Source organism: Filicampus tigris, chromosome 8 (genome assembly GCF_054856515.1).
Source record: "Filicampus tigris isolate MCC_2025a chromosome 8, RoL_Ftig_1.0, whole genome shotgun sequence".
Classification (NCBI taxonomy): domain Eukaryota; kingdom Metazoa; phylum Chordata; class Actinopteri; order Syngnathiformes; family Syngnathidae; genus Filicampus; species Filicampus tigris.
Window position 1 is genome coordinate 26587980 of NC_141224.1, and position 19470 is coordinate 26607449.

The 19470-nt window shown below is 40.9% G+C and overlaps 1 protein-coding gene across 11 annotated transcripts in view; it reads left to right on the forward strand.

The window, feature by feature from the left end:
• Positions 1-19470, forward strand: part of LOC147144176 (CUB and sushi domain-containing protein 3-like) — a 708031-nt gene that overhangs the window by 306110 nt on the left and 382451 nt on the right. For all 11 annotated transcript variants that reach the window (XR_015087713.1, XR_015087712.1, XR_015087709.1 and 8 more), the window contains exons 28-32: positions 1285-1476; positions 2114-2252; positions 3443-3630; positions 3921-4115; positions 7301-7417. Coding sequence is in view for 6 of the 11 variants with exons in the window: in XM_086037008.1 (XP_085893134.1) it covers positions 1285-1476; positions 2114-2252; positions 3443-3630; positions 3921-4115; positions 7301-7417 (831 nt within the window). In the remaining 5 variants the exon portion in view is untranslated. The remainder of the gene's footprint in view (positions 1-1284; positions 1477-2113; positions 2253-3442; positions 3631-3920; positions 4116-7300; positions 7418-19470) is intronic.

Consider the following 19470-nt stretch of genomic DNA (forward strand, 5'->3'; position numbering starts at 1 on the left):
GGACAACACAAGAACAATTACAGATAATGCCTATGCTAATGCTTTAACCCATTAAGGACGGGAGCGCATAACCGCGTTTCTACCACTAGAGCCGGGAGTGCTGTAGCGTCTTTCTACCCCTTAAAGCTGGGAGAGTGTATACGTCATTTTCTATTTATTATTTAATTTTCGGTCTCTTAACCAATGAAATGCATCAGAATAGACATGTGACGGTGTCATGAGTCGTTGGATGATATCCAGATTTTTTTTCAAGCAGTAATGGCGGACGCCGTCGATCGCAACATCTCTGAAGTGAATAATGGCACTGATATAGACAACACGATTGTGGACTTTGAACCAGTAGAACTTGTCGAACGTGATATATGGTTAAGATATACGTTTGTAGATAATGACAATATCAACGTCTTTGTAACAGAAAAGAGGAGGGTAATTACCACTCCTTTTTTTTTTATTAAATGTAGTGCTTCTCTTGCACTGACATTTTATTTTTACCTCTTCGATTGAAACAGTAAAGATGAATAAACTCGAGTCTGTGTGAAAGCCACGTCTATGCTCTCAAATTCTTTTGGAATTGTGTTTCTGTCTGCTATAGGGGCTGAGATATTATTTTGTAGGTGTTGAATTTCTGGGAAAACTTCAGGCTTTCAAGGGTAATTCCAAATATTAGGTTTTGGGGGGCTGTTGAGCCAGGCGCTTTAGGTCTTTAGGGTTAAGTATTGATTCTGAAATGATCAAACAAATAATATCCTCCTTTGGATGAGGAAGATGCACACTCACAACGATGGTTCATCCTATGCATTATGGTAGCATGCTATCAATGCACTGCAAAGATAGTTTCAAAATAAAAGCCTAAAAAATGCTCTGTTCAGCTTTTGTTAGGCTTTTATTTTTAAGTTGGTCATCACAGCATGTTGGCGGCTGGCTTGACTTCTTGACTGAAATTGAAGTTAAATATATAAATAATATGACCTGTGCAGCCTAATGTCACCTTGGAAATGTCACCTTTCCGTGTCTATCTTCATCTTCATTAGTTCTCCCGTCATATAGAACCAGCTTGCATGTAATTTGTAAATGTAAATGTTATTTTTGTTTGATGAGTGAGTCAGGCTGAATAGGAAGTAATAAAATAGCTTTGAATACAAAGACAGTTTTAAAGAGAAGTTTTTGTGAGTTAAGTTTTACATTTCTATTTTAATTTTTTTAAAGAACAAGGTTAGGTGGTCGTGAAACGGTATTTTGCTATTCCTGTGATTTTTTTTTTTTTCTCATTATGTTTCCGCTTAGGTTCTCTTGCCACTGCCTGCAGAGATCCAGGTATTCCCATGAATGGAAGTCGCAACGGGGAAGGGCGAGAACCCGGTGACTCTGTGACCTTCTCTTGTGATCCGGGATATGAATTGCAGGGAGAGAGCAGAATCACCTGCATTCAAGTGGAAAATAGATACTACTGGCAACCCAGCCCTCCAAGCTGCATTGGTGAGAAGGGTCTGATGGGAGCAATGGCATGAATCAGAGAGGAGACAGATGAGTAAAAGTGATAGAGAGTGATATGTGGTATAAAAAGAGAGAGGGGCGGGGGGACAAAAGTGCAGATGATCAAAGTGAAAGCCAGTGAGTAGAGATTTTGGATTTAACAGGTTATGGCAGCGTCGATTTTTTCCTGGAATGCCGGACAAACTATGTTGGTATGTTTGAGCTGCAATTAGCACTTAGTTGGACAAATCCACTCTACACCCCCCTACACATTCTCTTACTGAGCTTGGCAGCTAATTACCCTACAAAGCAATTAGAAATAATTACACTAAGTAGGTCTAAAGAAATAGATGTTCTTGACTCACTGCCAACTACTTGAAAGCTAGAAGTCTTTGGTCTCACTTGTGCAGCTACAAGCTCACGTAGTGCCTCATGACTTGACTTTACTAAACCAAAGTGCATCTTATACTTACATTGTCATGCATAGTGGAATACTTTAGAATTTTAAATATAGTTTGACAATCTCAGCAAGTGTTCCTTCTGCTGTGGATCTTTCACTGTTGATAGAAAGATATTGATGGCAAAATTAAAGTACATTTATGATTGCAATGTCTTATCTCTACTCTGTATTTGTCTAAAGCTCCTTGTGGGGGGAATGTCACTGGATCTTCAGGATTCATTCTCTCACCCAACTACCCACACCCCTACCCACACAGCAAAGACTGTGATTGGCTTATTGCTGTCCACTCTGACTATGTCATCTCCTTGGCTTTTATCAGGTATATTTATCTGCTACTCTGTCCACTCCACATTATCAAATAACAACAGGGAATGTAAAACAGAGTCACCGTTGGTCTACTTGTTGTTTTCTTTTCTGGTAAATTGTATAAAGGAGAATTGTAGGACTTATTTGTTCTTTATATACAGTAGATGGTTCAGTAGCTCACACAACAGCGCTTTCTCAGAACATGTAGTGTGTTTTCTAACATGTACCTGAACATACTGTAGTTTCTTAGTGAATGCACCACAGCACAAGTTGCACCTCAGAATTGCTTGTTCTCTGTGATGGAACCGGCTGTAAAATCACTGAGCAATGTTGGCGGTGTCTGTGCAGTCATGCACTTGGGTTTGAGTCCAGGTGTGTTAATAGATAGCGAAAAAGCAGCACTTTTACCTCAAAAGCAGATATTACTGACACTTTACTGAAATGCTGTAAAATAATATTTTCACATTAGTACTGTATGCTGCAGGAAGTGATGCAATATGAGTGCAAGTCATTTACTGTACTGCATTATACTCAGTAGTGTTCCTGTATTAATTACAATTTAGGCGTGTAGCAGCAAGTGTGGCTGGGTAAGATGAGCGTGAGGGCAGTCCAACACTTCACGGTTGAGTATTTTTTCATGATGGACTCAAAAGCATGTGTACTGCAGTGGTGTAATGTTTTATTTCTACTTGATTTTGTCTTTCAAAATAAACACAAAGTTAGCACGTTGCTGCTCTGTGACCTGGGATTGCCAATTGAAAGGATTGAGGCATCATTTTGGATTGTAGTTGCCGCCATTCAACCCAAATGCAATTATCTCTAAGCCATTTACATTTGTCATAAAGTATTCTCATTATTTTGAAAATAGAAGCTCTGCTCTCTCACTGTGGCAAGTGATTTGATATACAAAGCAACAATATTAAATGCTTTTCACACTGCATTCCCTGTGCCACCTGGGAAGATTTTGTGCCACATTGTCACAACAATTTAATCTCATCTGGGAGTTATCCTTTTTTCTTTTATTTATTTTTTAATCTTTTTCTCTGATGACATAAAACAAATTGCATGACTCCCATTATAGTGCATAATTTCTATTTAAAAAATTGGAACACATTTCAATTCCCATAGAGTGTACAATGTGCCAAATTGGGGATTAGGCTTTGCACAATAATTTTGATCTGATTTTCTCTAATTCTCTTTCAGCTTCAGTATTGAGCCCAATTATGATTTCTTGTATATCTATGATGGACCAGACAGCAACACTCATTTGATTGGCAGTTTCCAGGATAGTAAACTTCCTGAAAAGATTGAGAGCTCCTCCAACTTCATGTACTTGGCATTTCGTAGTGACGGCTCTGTGAGCTACACTGGTTTTCATTTGGAGTACAAAGGTACTGTGAAGATGTGGACTTCTATGCACATGCTGTATTTAGTCTCATGCATCTTTAACCATGATTCAGTGCATCTTTGAGGTTGACTATATTCTGTATGAATCTTTTCCTAATATCAGTTATTTTATCATCTGCATTTACAAGTTTTGATGTCTGCTTCTTCAGCAATTTAATGAAACAGTCTCTTGTGATTCATACCAGTAATCGATGCTAGAATCTTCTTATGTTTATAAACTCTCTGTGGCACAGCAGTCTGCTTCTTCTTCTGAATGTTGTCTTTTGATTGACAGCCAAACTGCGGGAGGCCTGTTTTGATCCAGGGAATGTGATGAATGGCACGAAAATAGGCACTGACTACAAGCTGGGATCAATGGTTACATTCAATTGTGAGGCTGGATACAGACTGGAAGGCTATTCTACTCTGACATGTGTCATGGGCAACAGCAAGAGACCACAGTGGGATAGAAGCAAGCCAAGTTGTCAAGGTGAGAGGCAAAGCTGCTGGGTCGATCTGTTGATGCTTTGTGATGTAATGACTGCTGCATGATGAATGAGTTAAAGTTCACATTCAACAGAAACCATTGTGACCGTCACACAAGAATTACGCACCGCAGTGAAAACTAAAAATACTCTTGCTGGAACATATTAACATTCACCGAATTCTACTTTGTTTTAATTGAATGGGATTTTTTTGTGACATAGTAATCAAAAAACAAAATTGTACCATACAGTCTAATGCTGAGCTAGGTGGGAAGCCAATGTTAGACGCTCTGCGGCCAGATACGGCACTTTTGGTACTTTCATTATTCACATTCAGGTATATATTATTGCCATTTCAGAGATTAACATTGTCACAGTGTCAAGAACAGAAGTAGTGAACTTCTGAGCCCACCTGTGCCCATTTTCTGCCACATCACACTTTTTTCTCCTTTTTATTACTTTCATCTGTGGGTGGGGGGCATGATGAGCTAGCCATAACTTTTACAGTTCCTGAACCATCCTATATGTTTATTAAAGTGTCCAATCACCAACTCAAAAATTTACTAGTTTTTCACTTTGAAACCAGATTTGAACTGATGACTTTACAATCCAAAGGCTAAATCTAATGTCTTCAGCTGCCTAATCAGTTTACAGCCTTTGGATGTACCTTTGCATAATTCAGTATGTAATCAAGGTGATGGTGCATCAATAATCAGGAAAGCATGCTGCTACATGATGAGACGGGTTACACCTACCCTCTAGTTCTTGATGTTGAACATTACTGAAGAGCTCCCGCAATCGACTGTGTAGCCAATAGTCCTCGAAAAAATTCCAGATAACCTCCGACAACTCACGACACCGTCACATGTATATTTTGATGCATTTCATTGGTTAAGAGACAGAGAATTGGGTTAAAAAAAGAAAATGACATACACGCTCTCCCGGCTTTAAAGGGAGAAACACACGACAGCGCTCCCGGCTTTAGTGGTAGAAACGCGGTTATGCGCCCCGATGTGACTCCATCGTCCCACCGGGATGATTTTTCGCGTCCCGCCTGTGGGACATTCGCTGTATGTAGAACAACTTCAAAGCATTCCCGGGCATGTTATATATGGTTACAAAGCTGAATTTCCATAGATTACGATGATGCCAAACATTGTAAGATCCAATCATATCTGCAGGCTCAGCGAGCATTTAAGTCAAACAATCGCAAACACACAAAAAATACAGAACTCAACTCAACTCATAAATGTCCAAAATGATGTAATAATCCAACCACCTGTGCCCTTTTTCCGCCACATCACACTTTTTTCTCCTTTTTATTACTTTCATCTGTGGGTGGGGGGCATGACGAGCTAGCCATAACTTTTACAGTTCCTGAACCATCCTATATGTTTATTAAAGTGTCCAATCACCAACTCAAAAATTTACTAGTTTTTCACTTTGAAACCAGATTTGAACTGATAACTTTACAACCCAAAGGCTAAATCTAATGTCCTCAGCTGCCTAATCAGTTTACAGCATTTGGATGTCCCTTTGCATAATTCAGTACGTAATCAAGGTGATGGTGCATCAATAATCAGGAAAGCATGTTGCTACATGATGAGACGGGTTACACCTAATTCTAGTTCTCGGTGTTGAACATTACTGAAGAGCATATGTTCTACAGTGACGGTACATATTTTAATAGTAAATAATAACATCTGTATCCACCTGAAAATGATTGAAGACTGTGCTCACACTCAGGATTTTAGACTTCATACATTTCCACTGAATCTATTACCTCAGTTTTTTATCTGAAACACTCCAACTTCGGTATGTTAGATTTGTACAGTAATGTGCCTGTGTTTAGCTGGCGACCATTTAAGGGTGTACCCCACCATTTGACCGAAATCAGATGGCATAGGCTCTAGCACGCCGCTGACCTTTATGAGGATAAGCGGTACGAGCATAGATGGATGGCTGCTCAGGTGATTCATTATCACCCAGACATATATCTGTTTGAGTGATTTGGACTATGGGGCTGGTTCAATACGCTTGAAATGTATACCATTCAAAATCTTAAAAAAAAAAAAAAATGTCCCTTTTACTAGCAGCCGCCTCTCTTGGCTTTATCATGACAATCATTATTAGGCCATAGCTAAATTAACACATCCTGTTTCTGTAAGATTTGTTTTTCATTTGGTGGTGAAACTGATCAATGCCCCTTTATGTCTAAAATGAATACAGTTGAATCAAATGTAATGTTATCTTGGCAAGTTGGCATTGTTTGAAACATTTTCTTTTCATCACCTTTTTCTTATTTTGTATTGGGCTTAATTTTAAGAATGATGGTTATGTTTAAGAATTATTTTCAAAGTCCACCTGTCTTTTGTTTAGTTTTAAACATATTCATGGCCAGAAATGTGTATTTTGCATTTCATCACATAGATTTTGCAGAATTTCAGTGACATCTCATGGTCTGTCGTCTATGGTGCTGTAAGGCTCTTCTTGCATGTGTAAGGCACTTCAGACTGCAAGTGTTGAAAGGGACATGTCAATGTTAAGAAGGTCCCTGTCACAAACACTTGGTTCAATCACCATGTCCTGGAAAAATCCTTGAATGTCAGCTCTGGAGTGGACACTTATTTTTTTTTTTCTTCCTTACAAATGATATCATAACTGATCTCAAGGAAGCTACTTGAAAAATATGGTTTTAGCTTGATCAAAAATATTTTATTTTTTCTTTTCTGCCTTTATAATTAAAGGCTGTTTTACCATTTACCTTTGAGTCAAAGCAGCCATGGTAAATGTATTTGTAGGCACAATTGCGTGCTTGTTGATGAATGACATTTTGATGTACTTGAAAGACCGAAGCGCTTTCCAGGCTTGTTTTATTCCCCTTTGGGTTTTATAAATGTGAACATAAATCAGACCTCCTTGTCTGCCTATTTAGAGCTCACAGTGGCTTTTGACAGAGTCCCAAAAGTGACTCTCAAATGACGAATTATTTTGGCATCGGAGTGTTATGCTGTACCTGTATGTCGGCAGGTACTAATCCAGAGGTGACTCCTCATCTCATTTTGTGATACAAATGCTTATGTGTGTGCTTGCTGATAGCATAGTATTGCTTTATTTCCCCAGGTGTTGGATGTAGCTTTTTTCACATTTGTTAACTGTATCTCTTTGGCTTCTTTTCCTGTCACCACAGCTCCCTGCGGTGGTCACTTCACTGGTTCTGAGGGCACCGTGCTGTCCCCAAACTATCCACATAATTACACCAGAGGACAGAGCTGTGTGTATGACATCTTTGTTCCAGGGGACTTTGGTAAGCCTTTTAACCCTCATGCAATTCACCTGGCATTTTTACCTGAACGCCTAAAAAGGTGGACCCAAAGTAAATTTGAAGCTGTACTTGAACCATTTGGAGTATTAGCATAGTGTGCGTGTCTTTTTGAAGATAACACTTTGAATTTTTCTCCTCAAGAAACTTTTTAAGTGCTACTGGCACTGAATTACGGAAATCTAAATACATGAAAGACGGCAGATTTTATGTCCGCTTATTTTTTATTATTATTATTTATTTATTTATTTATTTTCAAAAAATCTGTCTGGAAAATTTTGTAGTAGGGAGGTGGACTGAATAACAACAAGATTACAGCTCGAAGGCTCCTCCAATTCCATCTCAAATTTGACAATAATACGATTTAATTATCATTGTACACATGTTTTACTAAGGAGAGGTCCAGGCGAACCAAAAGTGTGCCGTTTGGGTTATCCAATTGCAACCATGTTCACATACATAGGGGAAAAGGCTGCTATTCTGGAAATGCTTCAACATACAAAAATGTTCATGAGTTCTACTGAAAAGTAAGACTTGGGGCTATCTTATCCTACATCCAGATGATGATGTGCGCTCTGACGCACGGGGTGGCATCACTGCCGACGGCTTTGAAAGTGTGTGTTACGCAAGTTATGCACAGTGTTTGTTTTTGTTCAAAAGAGGTTTCTATGTTGTTGTTTTTTTTTTAAGAATTTCATTGACCGTTGAATGCGTCAATCACCAGCAAGCTTGGCAAGTTTGGTTGTGACTGCAGTCAGAAATACCGAATCAATGGTATGGAGAGGTGGTATTATTTCCGCACAATTTGTTTATTGGCTGTTGTTGAACTCCTGACACAGAAACATTAGTTTATTGGATTAAGTGAGGTGTCAATCAAAAAAAAACAGGAAGCAGATTTCCATTTTTATACCATGCATGCTTTCGTGTGAATACACAAACTCGAGCTTTTTTAAAAAAATTTTTTATTTGAAATAACAATCATGTTTTTTATCATAGAATACAAGATGTACATAGGATTTAGTGTACAATACAAAGTAAAGTTCTATGAAACAAAAGAACAAATAATAACAAAAGAACACATAAACAAGAAAAAAAATAATAATAAAGAAATAAAATAAATGAAAATCGCTAGGGATTTTCACATAACATGTAATTGTCAATAATACAGACAAGATTAATAGCATTTCTACTTTTCATAAGTCTCAGGGTCTTGGAAAAAGAAACTAATTTGGTTTCACGGGTCACTCGCTGCCATGACTGGACTGGAAGGCAGCTGCAGGCCACTCCCCGCTGCGACTGGACTGTACGGCGCTCACAATGACCAATCACGGCTAATCTGTTTTCTGAATCTGATTGGTCGTTGTGAGCAGTTGTGAATGCTTAAAGAGAAAGTAAACCCAAATATATATTTTTTCAAGAATATGTTCCCAGCAGGTCCACTAGTTGAAACACGGCATTCTGATTAATTTTACGTTCGTGGAATAAAAATTAAGCAGCAAAATGCACTCGTTTTTAGCCATTTTTCTTCTGTCAACTGAAAATGGCATCACAACTGCTCACAACGACCAATCACAGCTGACCTATTTTCTGAATCTGAGCCGTGATTGGTTGTTGTGAGCAGTTGTGATGTCATTTTCAGTCGACAGAAGACAAAATGGCCGCCCCCAGAGATGGCTGCAGATATGATTTGTTGGTAATGTTTGGCATCATCATAATCTATGTAAACTCAGTTTTGTAACCATGTATAACATGCCCGGGAATGCTTTGAAGTTGTTCTACATATAGCGAATGTCCCACAGGCGAGACGCGAAAAATCATCCCAGTGGGCCAATGGAATCACATCGGGGGCGCATAACCGCGTTTCTACCACTAAATCCAGGAGCGCTGTTGCATGTTCCTCCCTTTAAAGCCGGGAGAGCGTGTACGTCATTTTCTTTTTTTAATCCAATTCTCTGTCTCTTAACCAATGAAATGCATCAGAATAGGGCTGTTCGATTAAGCGATTTTGAACCGAAACCGAATATTCTGGATCCAACGATGTTAAAAACGTTCAAATTGGCATGTTCAATTTTTTTTTTATTTTTGGTGTATCTAAGCCACCGTAGTTTTGCATTTCCGTTTCATCCCACGAGCGCGCATACCGGAAAAACTACAACACCATCTATGGCTACCGGCGATTCTGCTATTTGCTCAGGCAAGTGAGCGTTTAGTTAGTAAATCGGGCAAATATAGATCTGTAGTGTAGTGTGTGCACCACATGTACACTCGCGAGCAAGTAACTCAACGTCTGAAAGGCGTCCCTTTTTTTTCCCCTCTACAACGGACCTCTGGCCAGCCGGTGCATACGTACTTTTAAGCTTGACAATGCATTGTATTATTGAGTGACAGTTTTGCACTAATCATTGATTTATGTTTAAGTAAGACCAGGGAGAAATGTTAAAGGCAGTCACTAGCTGGTTGGCAAAATGACTTGCTGACAGACTGTTTGGTTTACAGACTTGACTGTCTACCTTCTCTCATGTTGATGATTTCGTTTCAGATGGTATAAGCAATTTCTTCTTTCATTATTGGTTTGATTAAGAACATATCTGAAATCTATTGTGTAAGTAAAATGCTGTTAATCCTAATGGATTGTTCTGTGTGTATTAATTAAATTAACTGGCATTTTGAGTTCAAAGAAAGACTTTAAAAATATTTCATTTTTCATTATTTTTTGATTTTACAAATAAATCGTAATCGTAAAATCGGGTTTGTAAAATCAGGTTTAAGAGAAAATAATCGAGATTTTCTTGTTCGGCAAAATCGAATAGCCTTACATCAGATTATACATGTGACGGTGTCGTGAGTTGTCGGAGGATATCCGGAATTTTTTCGAGGAGGAATGGCCACACAGTCGATCGCGGGTGCTCTGATACAAGTCACAGCAGTGATACAGACGACACCCTTGCAGACTTTAAAGCCGTGAAGCCATCCAAACGTGATGTATGGTTAAGATATATGTTCGTAGACAATTTTGACTTCTTTGTAAGAGAATACAGCATGGTAATTACTGCTCGATTTTTAAAAAATTAAAATAGTGCTTCACTTGCATCTTCAATTGAAACAATAAATATTAATAAACTTGGGCCAGTGTGAAAGCCACATGTCCAAGATTTCAAATTATTTTGGAATTATGTTTCTATCTGCTACAGGGCCTGAGATAGCGATTATTTTGTAGGTGGCGAAAATGTCAGGTTTTCAAGGGTGACTCCAAAGATGGCCGTAGGTTTTAGAGAGATGTCTCACGAGGGGCTTCATGCTTTGATGGGTTAAAGAGGAAGTCAACGCCAACATTTTTTTTCAAAAATATGTTCTATGCACGTGGCACGATGGTCGACTGGTTAGCACGTCCGCCTCACAGCTCGGAGGTTGTGTTCGATCCCATCTCCGGCCTCCCTGTGTGGAGTTTGCATATTCTCCCCGGGCCTGCGTGGGTTTTCTCCAGGTACTCAGGTTTCCTCCCGCATTCCAAAAACATGCATGGTAAGTTGATTGGACACTCTTAATTGCCCCTAGGTGTGATTGTGAGTGTTGTTGTTTGTTTGTCTCTGTGTGCCTTGCGATTGGCTGGCAACCAGTTCAGGGTGTACCCCGCCTACTGCCCAAAGACAGCTGGGGTAGGCTCCAGCACGCCCGCGACCCATGTGAGGATAAGCGGTATCGATAATGATTGAATTAATGAATGAATGTTCTATGCAAGCCCACTAGTTGAAACACAGCATTCTGATAAATGTTGCGTTTGTGGAATAAGTGTTAATCCCCTCGTTTTTAGCCATCTGCGCCCATTTTGTCTTCTGTCGACTGAAAATGACATCACAACTGCTCACAACAACCAATCACGGCTCAGATTCAGAAAACAGGTCAGCTGCTATTTTCCGTTTTTAAACGTGCTTGTTGCAGTTGTTTGCAGAATATCAGCTAAATTCTGCAGCACTTGACTTTTTTCTGACTTGCGACAATAGATCACAGAATCAATTTAATTTAGTCTTCCTTAAATACTGTATATCAATGAAGTATTCGAGATGTAACCGATTTAGGGATTTGTAACAGCAAATAAGGTAAGATAAGATAAGAGGGTGCATCTTAAATTGAAGTCAATATTGTGTACTTAAAAGTTTTGGCTGCAATTGTTTAGTGCATTTTAAAATGAAACCAAAATTATGCACTATGCAGAGTTGCACTAATCATATGAAATTATCTATAAATACAAAAAGAAATACTTGTAAACAAATTGCACTCTTCTTTGGCACCAAGCATTTTTTTTTTAAATATAGAAGTTTAGTGATATCAGGAGTAAATTAAGAAAAAGCACTGTGCTAAAGAAAACTAAAATAAACACTTGTATTGGTTTTTAATTTTGTTTTCATTTAACCTTTATCCCAAACGTTTTGTTTTTCTTCACTAATATGGGTAATTTAATCGCTGTAAATTGGTCTGCACAATCAATGCAACGAAGGAAAAAATCTTAGGAGGAACATATTTTTTGTAATTTTTATATTATTTTTTGTTTGTACTATAATATAGTATATTGCAACAAACTTAATTGTGTTTTATTGTTATGTGATGCCAAGGAGGGCTTGTGGCAAATATGTCATGTTTTGTTACTTTGAGTACTGAAATTTCCCAGTTTGTGAACGCATCACTCCGTTCGCAAGAGATCTTTCTGCTTCGATGTCAAACACTGCATGAGCACACAGTTTTGGTTGTTAAAAACGTGAGTTCGCTGACTAATGCCTCCTTAATCCATTAGACGCTACAATATGTTAGCGTAGCGAAAAGGACATCGTGTCCTTGTACACCGTAACCGGTGTGTGTGTGCTAACTACAGCTAGCTTTCAGACACGACTGAACGTGTCAGAAATTTAAAATAGCATCAGCCACAACGCGCTTCCTTTCTTGATTATCGAGAATCCCCGTCATGCTGCTATTAAAGGAGGTTTGCATCGTAAGTATTTGTGGGTGAAATGTGCCGTAACTTTAGGAGTCTGTTTCATTTTTCTTTTTTTTTTTTTATTATATATTTTATTGAAATTTTACTTCATATATAACAAAAAACAAAACAAAAACAAAAAATGAAAAAGAAAAACAAAAAAAACCTAAATAGACAACAATTAATACTGACCAACCCGAGTTACATAAAAAAATAATGAAAGCATAGTAAGGAGAGACAATTCCTCTTATAAACTCGAAATATTCAAACAGTTATCCCCATGGACCTCCACTTTAGTGAGCCGGTACCTCTTTGCAGAGTAGCACTAAGATCACCTGGCAAGTATTTTAAATATCTCTGTATACCACTGAGTAATAGTTAGTGGCTTTTCCTTAATCATGTGTCATCTTCCAAACCGCTTATCCTATACAGGGAGGTGCTGGAGCCTATCCCAGCCATCAACAGGCGAAGGCAGACTACACACCAAACTGGTTGCCAGCCAGTCGCAGGGCACACACAGACACCGCCACTGAGCGGGAATCGATCCCACGCTGCCCGCACACAACTCGGGCGTGTGTACCACTACACCATCAGTGACCTTTTCCTTAATCCAATCAAGCAAAATACTTCTTTGTGCCAGAAACAGAATCTTACAAAATAGCTTAAATTTGTTCTTGTCGGTAAATTTGTTGTGAGATGGCAGCCCCAGTAGATATTGACCGGGATCTTTACATATTTTCATCTTCAATATTGCGCCAGTTTCCTTAGTTACACCTGACCAATATTTGGACATCTTTGGACAGTTTCATAAACAATGCAAATAAGTCCCATTTGTAGTTTTACATTTCAAACATACAGGTGATCTTTGAGGGTCAATCTTATTCAAGAAGACCGGTTGTCCTGTGATGCCCTTGTAATATTTTAAACTGAGCTTCTTTGTACTTGATACTGAGAAACAATGAGTGTGTATATTGGATAAAGTCTTTCCAGTCCTTTTCCTCATATTGACATTGAAATTCTTCCTCCCATCATTCAATCACCGACCCAATATTATGTTCATTATGATCCTGCAGATTGATATAAGACTGATTAATAATAAAGTTCTTTACGTTGAGATTTATTACAAATGTCTCCATGGATGTTGGTAGCATTATGTCCTCTAAAACATTCATATTAGCCTTTATAAAATACCTATCTTGTAAATAAGCAAAAAAATCATTTTGTGGAATTCCGTACTTGTCCTGAATTTGTGCAAAGGACATTATAATGTTACCTTCAAATAAAACACCAATTATTCTTAAACCTGAATAATACCATCTTTGAAATATAGCACTATTAACCCCTGGAATAAACTCTGGATTATCCACTAGAGGTGTCAAATTTAGGAGTTCCTAAAGTATATTTATTCATGTCCCGCCAAACTTTTATAGTGTTGTCAATAAGAAGATATGTACCGTCTTTCTCTTTTTCATAAGTTGACTTATCAAGGAATAAGGAGTACATGCCCAGGATTCAAGCGGAATATCATTTCCTTTCAAATATGCATTTATACAGTCATAAATAATTCTACTATGGCATGCCCAATTGTAATGCAGGATATTAGGAAGAGCCAGTCCTTCTTTATTTTTGGGTAACTGTAAAGTTTTAAAATTCAGTCTGGGATTCTTCCCTCTCCAAATAAATTTAGAAATATCTCTTTCAACCTCCCTCACCGTTTTCTTCGTTAATAGAATAGGGAGCTTTTGTAATGGGTAAAGAATTTGTGGCGACACATTCATCTTAATTAAATTCACTCTTCCCATCCAAGACACCGGAAGATCCATCCATCTGTTGAGATCATTTTTAACATTTTTAAAGTCAACATCAACATTTTTCTTCAGCATGCTCCTTACGTTTGGCGAGGTATGAATGCCTAAATATGTAAATCCAATATCGGACCAAGTAAATTGTAAATTATCCATCCTCCTATAATTTCCTAATGGCATGACAATTGTTTTATCAAGATTAACCTTGTAGCCTGATCATACAGTTGCAAATCACCACACAATTTCTTTGTTGCCTCTTTCATTTTAAATGGTGTATTTCTGACTGGAGGATGGTGATCTAAGTCAGAGTCCATAGCACAATTGAAATCACCAGCGAAGATATAATAGGCTGTCATATTAGAAGAGCTTTCAGCCAAAAGGTTTGAATAAAAATCATTTGAATATATATTTGGGGCCTAAACACAACCAATTGAAATATTTTCCCCATATAAATAGCCCTTGATAATAACATATCGCCCCTGATTGCTTTTTTTTTTTATGGATTAATATTGCAACACCCCTTTTATTAGATGATAGAGATGAAAAGTACATTTGGCCAACCCATTCTCTCTTAAGCTTTTTATGCTCCACATCAGTGAGATGGGTTTCTTGTAAGAGAGCTATATCGGCCTTCTGCTTTTTTAGCCAAGTTAATATTTTTTTGTGTTTGACCACAATATTTACCCCTTTAACATTTAGAGATATGTACTTAGTTGTGTTCATCACAAGGTTAATATTATATAGCTACTATTTGTGCAGTACTACGTACAATACAATTTCCAAGAGGTGGCCTTTACGAAAAATGGAGAACTATAATCCTCAGACTTGCTCCAACTAAAACAAATGAAGAACAAACACAATAACTTAAATAATAACCACATATTAACACAAAGAACATAGAGGTAGAAAAATCTTCAAGACAAACAATTCGGTCCTTCCAGGCCTGAGGGCGAACAACACTTGTGAGTGTGTGGGAAAGCCCCAATTTCTTTCCCACATAAATGCACTCACACATTCCCAACAAAACCGTCATCTCAAAATAATGTTGTTCAAAATATTTAAATACATTTTGAAATAATGTTCAAAGTATATTTTTTTAAACATGAAAATATAAACCATATAAAATCAGTAGTGCATTTTCTTGCTATATAATTGAGTATGAATATAACAAAACGTCATACTGACTTTATATTCACATTACTCGCCTTATCCGTCCATTGCTCCAACAACACTTGCCGCATCCTCCGCGGAGTCAAAAGACAAGTTCTTGCTCTTATAAGATAAACGAAGGGTTGCTGGATACTGCATCCTAAATTGATAAGATAAGATAAGATAAGATAAGATAAGATAAGAATGCCTTTATTGATCCCACAGTGGGGAAATTTTCATTGTTACAGCAGCAAAGATATAGGTCACACAGGGACGGCGGCATAATGTAGCCATTAATGTATAACATTGACGGCAAACATTCGGGATCAAACCTATGTAAATATAAGCAGTAACATGTGTATATACACATGTATATACTTCACCAACATACATCTACATAAAAAGTATGAGGAACACTCATTTTGGCCTGTACATAGTACAGAGGAAAAATACTCTAAGTGAGTGACAGTGCTGCAGTGCTGTAGTGAGATGTAAGGAACAACATTGGATAAAAATAAAACTAGACTAATAGTAGTGGGGAATGTTGAGTATTGCACGGTATTACAGTAGTGGGGAATATTGGGTATTGCACGTTATGAGCTCAGGTGCAGGACTGCACAATTGCACTAATGTCCGCCAGTTTGTAGAGACTACACAATGTTCTTGTTAAAGAGTCTGACAGCAGCAGGCAAGAAGGAACGGCGGAATCTCTCCTTTGCACAGCGATGGTGTAACAGTCTGTCGCTGAAGGTGCTGTGGAGTGCTGTTAGGGTGCCCTGGAGGGGGTGGTCCGGGTTGCCCAGCATTGATGACAGCTTGGCCAACATCCTCATGTCCCCCACCGAGTCCACAAAGTCCAGGGAGCAGCCCAGGACAGAACCGGCCCTCCTGACCAGTTTGTCCAGCCGCTTCTTGTCCCGGGCCGAGACGCCGCCTGCCCAGGTGACCACTCCCTGGAAGATGACCGATGCAACCACCGAGTCATAAAAGTTCCTGAGGAGTGTCCCCTGAACCCCAAAAGACCTCAGTCTCCTGAGCAGGAAGAGTCTGCTCTGACTCTTCCTATAGAGGGCGTCTGTGTTGTCGCACCAGTCCAGTTTATTGTTCAGATGAACACCCAGGTACTTGTAAGTTGAGACTCTCTCAACATCTGTTCCCCGGATATTCACTGGTGCAGGTGAAGAGTGCTGGCGCCTACCGAAATCCACCACCATTTCTTTGGATTTCCCCGCACTGATCAGGAGGCGGTTCTGCTGGCACCAGTCCACAAAACCCTGAGTAAGTTCTCTGTACTCCCGATCATCTCCGCCTGTGATGAGGCCGACAATCGCAGAGTCGTCAGAGAACTTCTGCAGGTGACAGGTAGGGGTGTTGTAGCTGAAGTCCGAGGTGTAGAGGGTGAACAGGAAGGGAGCCAAGACAGTTCCCTGTGGGGCCCCCGTGCTACAGAGGAGCACGTCAGACACACAGTCCTGTGTCCTCACATACTGTGGCCGGTTTGTGAGGTAGTCCTGGATCCATGTGGTGAGGTGGTGGGCCACCCCCGCCCGCTCCAGCTTATCTTCCAGTAGGGTGGGCTGGATGGTGTTGAAAGCACTGGAGAAATCAAAGAACATGATCCTAACAGTGCTCCCCGCCTTCTCCAGGTGGGAGAGTGAAGTGTGGAGGAGGTAGATGATGACATCATCCACACTGATGCCAGGCTGATATGCGAACTGGAGTGGGTCCATTGAGGAGCTCACCAGGGGGCGCAGATGGACAAGGACCAGTCTCTCCAGGGTCTTCATCAGGTGAGACGTCAGCGCCACTGGTGTGAAGCTGTTGAGCTCCTTCGGGTGGGGGGTCTTTGGCACCGGGACCAGGCAGGATGTTTTCCATAGCTGGGGGACCCTGCCCAGCTTCAGGCTCAGGTTGAACATGTGCTGGACAATTCCCCACAGCTGGTCTGCGCAGGATTTGAGGAGCTGGGGGCTGATGCCATCTGGACCCGCTGCCTTCTTCGCCTTCATCTTCTTCAGCTGGTTCCTCACCTGAGATGTTGTGAAGGCCAAGGCTGGGCAGGAGGGAGTGGTGGCTATCTGGTGTAGCTGGGAGCTCGAGACTGTAGAGGAAAGGGGGGAGGGGGTGACACGCCCAGCAGGAGGAGTAGGTGGAGGCTGCAGCAGGAGAGACTGAGTGGAGGCAGGCATCTGATCGAACCTATTGAAATAGAGATTCAGCTCATTTGCCCACTGCAGGTCCCCCCCAGTCCGGGTCTTGGGTTGTCCGTGGCCTGAGATGGTCTTCAGGCCCCTCCAGACTCCCCTGGCGTTATTCTGCAGCAGCTGCTCCTCCATCCTCTTCCTGTAGGACCTTTTCCCCTCTCTGATCCTCCTCCTCAGCTGGCGCTGCACAGTCTTCCGCTCCTCTATGTTGCCTGACGTAAAAGCCCTCCTCTTCTCCTTCAGGAGAGCTTTTATGTCTGGCGTGATCCACGGTTTGTTGTTGGAGAAACACCTTACTGTCCTGGTGGGTATGGTGTTCTCCATGCAGAAATTTATATAGTCTGTAACAGTGTCAGTTAGACTACTAATGTCTTCCCCGTGAGCATCGCTGAATACTTCCCACACAGTTGTGCTGAAGCAGTCCTTTAAGGCCTCCTCGGCCTCTCCAGACCATCTCTGAACCGTGCGGGTCACAGCTGGCTGCCTGCAGACCAGAGGTTTGTACACAGACTGGAGAGCCACCAGGTTGTGATCAGCTTTTCCCAGCGGGGGAAGGGGCAGTGATGTGTATGCCTCCTTGGTGTTGGCATAGAAAAGGTCCAGTGTTTTATTGTCTCTAGTGTGGCAGGTGACATACTGTGTGAATGAAGGCAGACAGGAGGAAGGGGAGGCATGATTGAAGTCACCAGAGATGAGTACCAGGGCATTTGGGTGCTGTGTTTGTAGCCTGCTCACTGCTGCAGTCAAGACATCACAGGCTGCGCGCGTATGATTTGGAAGCCGTCCAATTCTACGACCGCGTTCGGCGTTAGCGCTGTTAGCCACGACTCCGTGAATAGCATCAGGCTAGCCTCCCGGAAGTCCCTCTCATGCCGGGTAAGCGCCGCAAGCTTGTCCATCTTGTTGGGGAGCGATCTAACATTCCCCATGATAACAGACGGGAGGACGGGATGGTATCGTCTCCTCCTTTCCCAGCGTTTAACCCCCGCACGAGATCCCCGTCTCTTCCTCCTCAGCTCACGGGGGATATCGGGTCTCGCCCCGGGAGCCGGCGCAGGGTTAGCACGGAGTGCTAACAGCTGATTCCGGCTGTAAACAATGGGGGCGCGGCTCCGAGCCAAGTCGCCGGACACGATCGCGCAAAAAATAGCAATCAGCAGCAGCAAGAATACCGCAGTTTGGGTGTCCATTGCTGCGCAAGTTACGACTATCAACTATATGAAAAAGGTATGAGGTAGAGTAATATTAAGGAAAAAAAACACACGAAAAGGCTCACCGATGAGCTGGAGCTACTGTAGCGGGCTGCCACTCGCTCGGTGCCGGAACCGGAAACCGGAAATTGGATGCCTTTGTTGATCAAATATTGGCACACCTCGTTGAACTTCCTTCGTTGCTGGAGCACAGTTTGTGGAAGATCCTGGCGAATAGTAATAGCTGTTCCTTCGAAAAGTAGCTTCTTCTGTTTGCTGAGGGCCAGCACCTTCATCACGTCGGCTGGGTAGTGGAGTTTCATGATAACGGGCCTTGGCACACCTGGTCTCACCTGCCCCGAGCTCCTGTGACAGCGGTCCAATCGAATCCTCCCCTTCTTGGTTTCCATATTAAGAGGGCAGCCAAGTTCCAAAGAAGGAGACGGCATCCCTCCCTTCAATTCCTTTTTTCACGCTAAACACTCTGGTATTGTCCCTGCGTGATCTTGACTCTTGCTCATCCATTCGTTTTGTAAGAGCCACAAGTTTACTCTGCTTCCGTCACTCGCATCTCCAAGTTGGCGATAATGTCCTCTGCATCTGAAGTGCGTTGTTCGGCATCACCCAGACGCCTCATGTTTCCTTCCAATGTCGTTTGAATAGCGTCTAGCTTGTTGGTGATAATCTCCATCTTTTCATCAATAACCGCAGCAAAACAGTG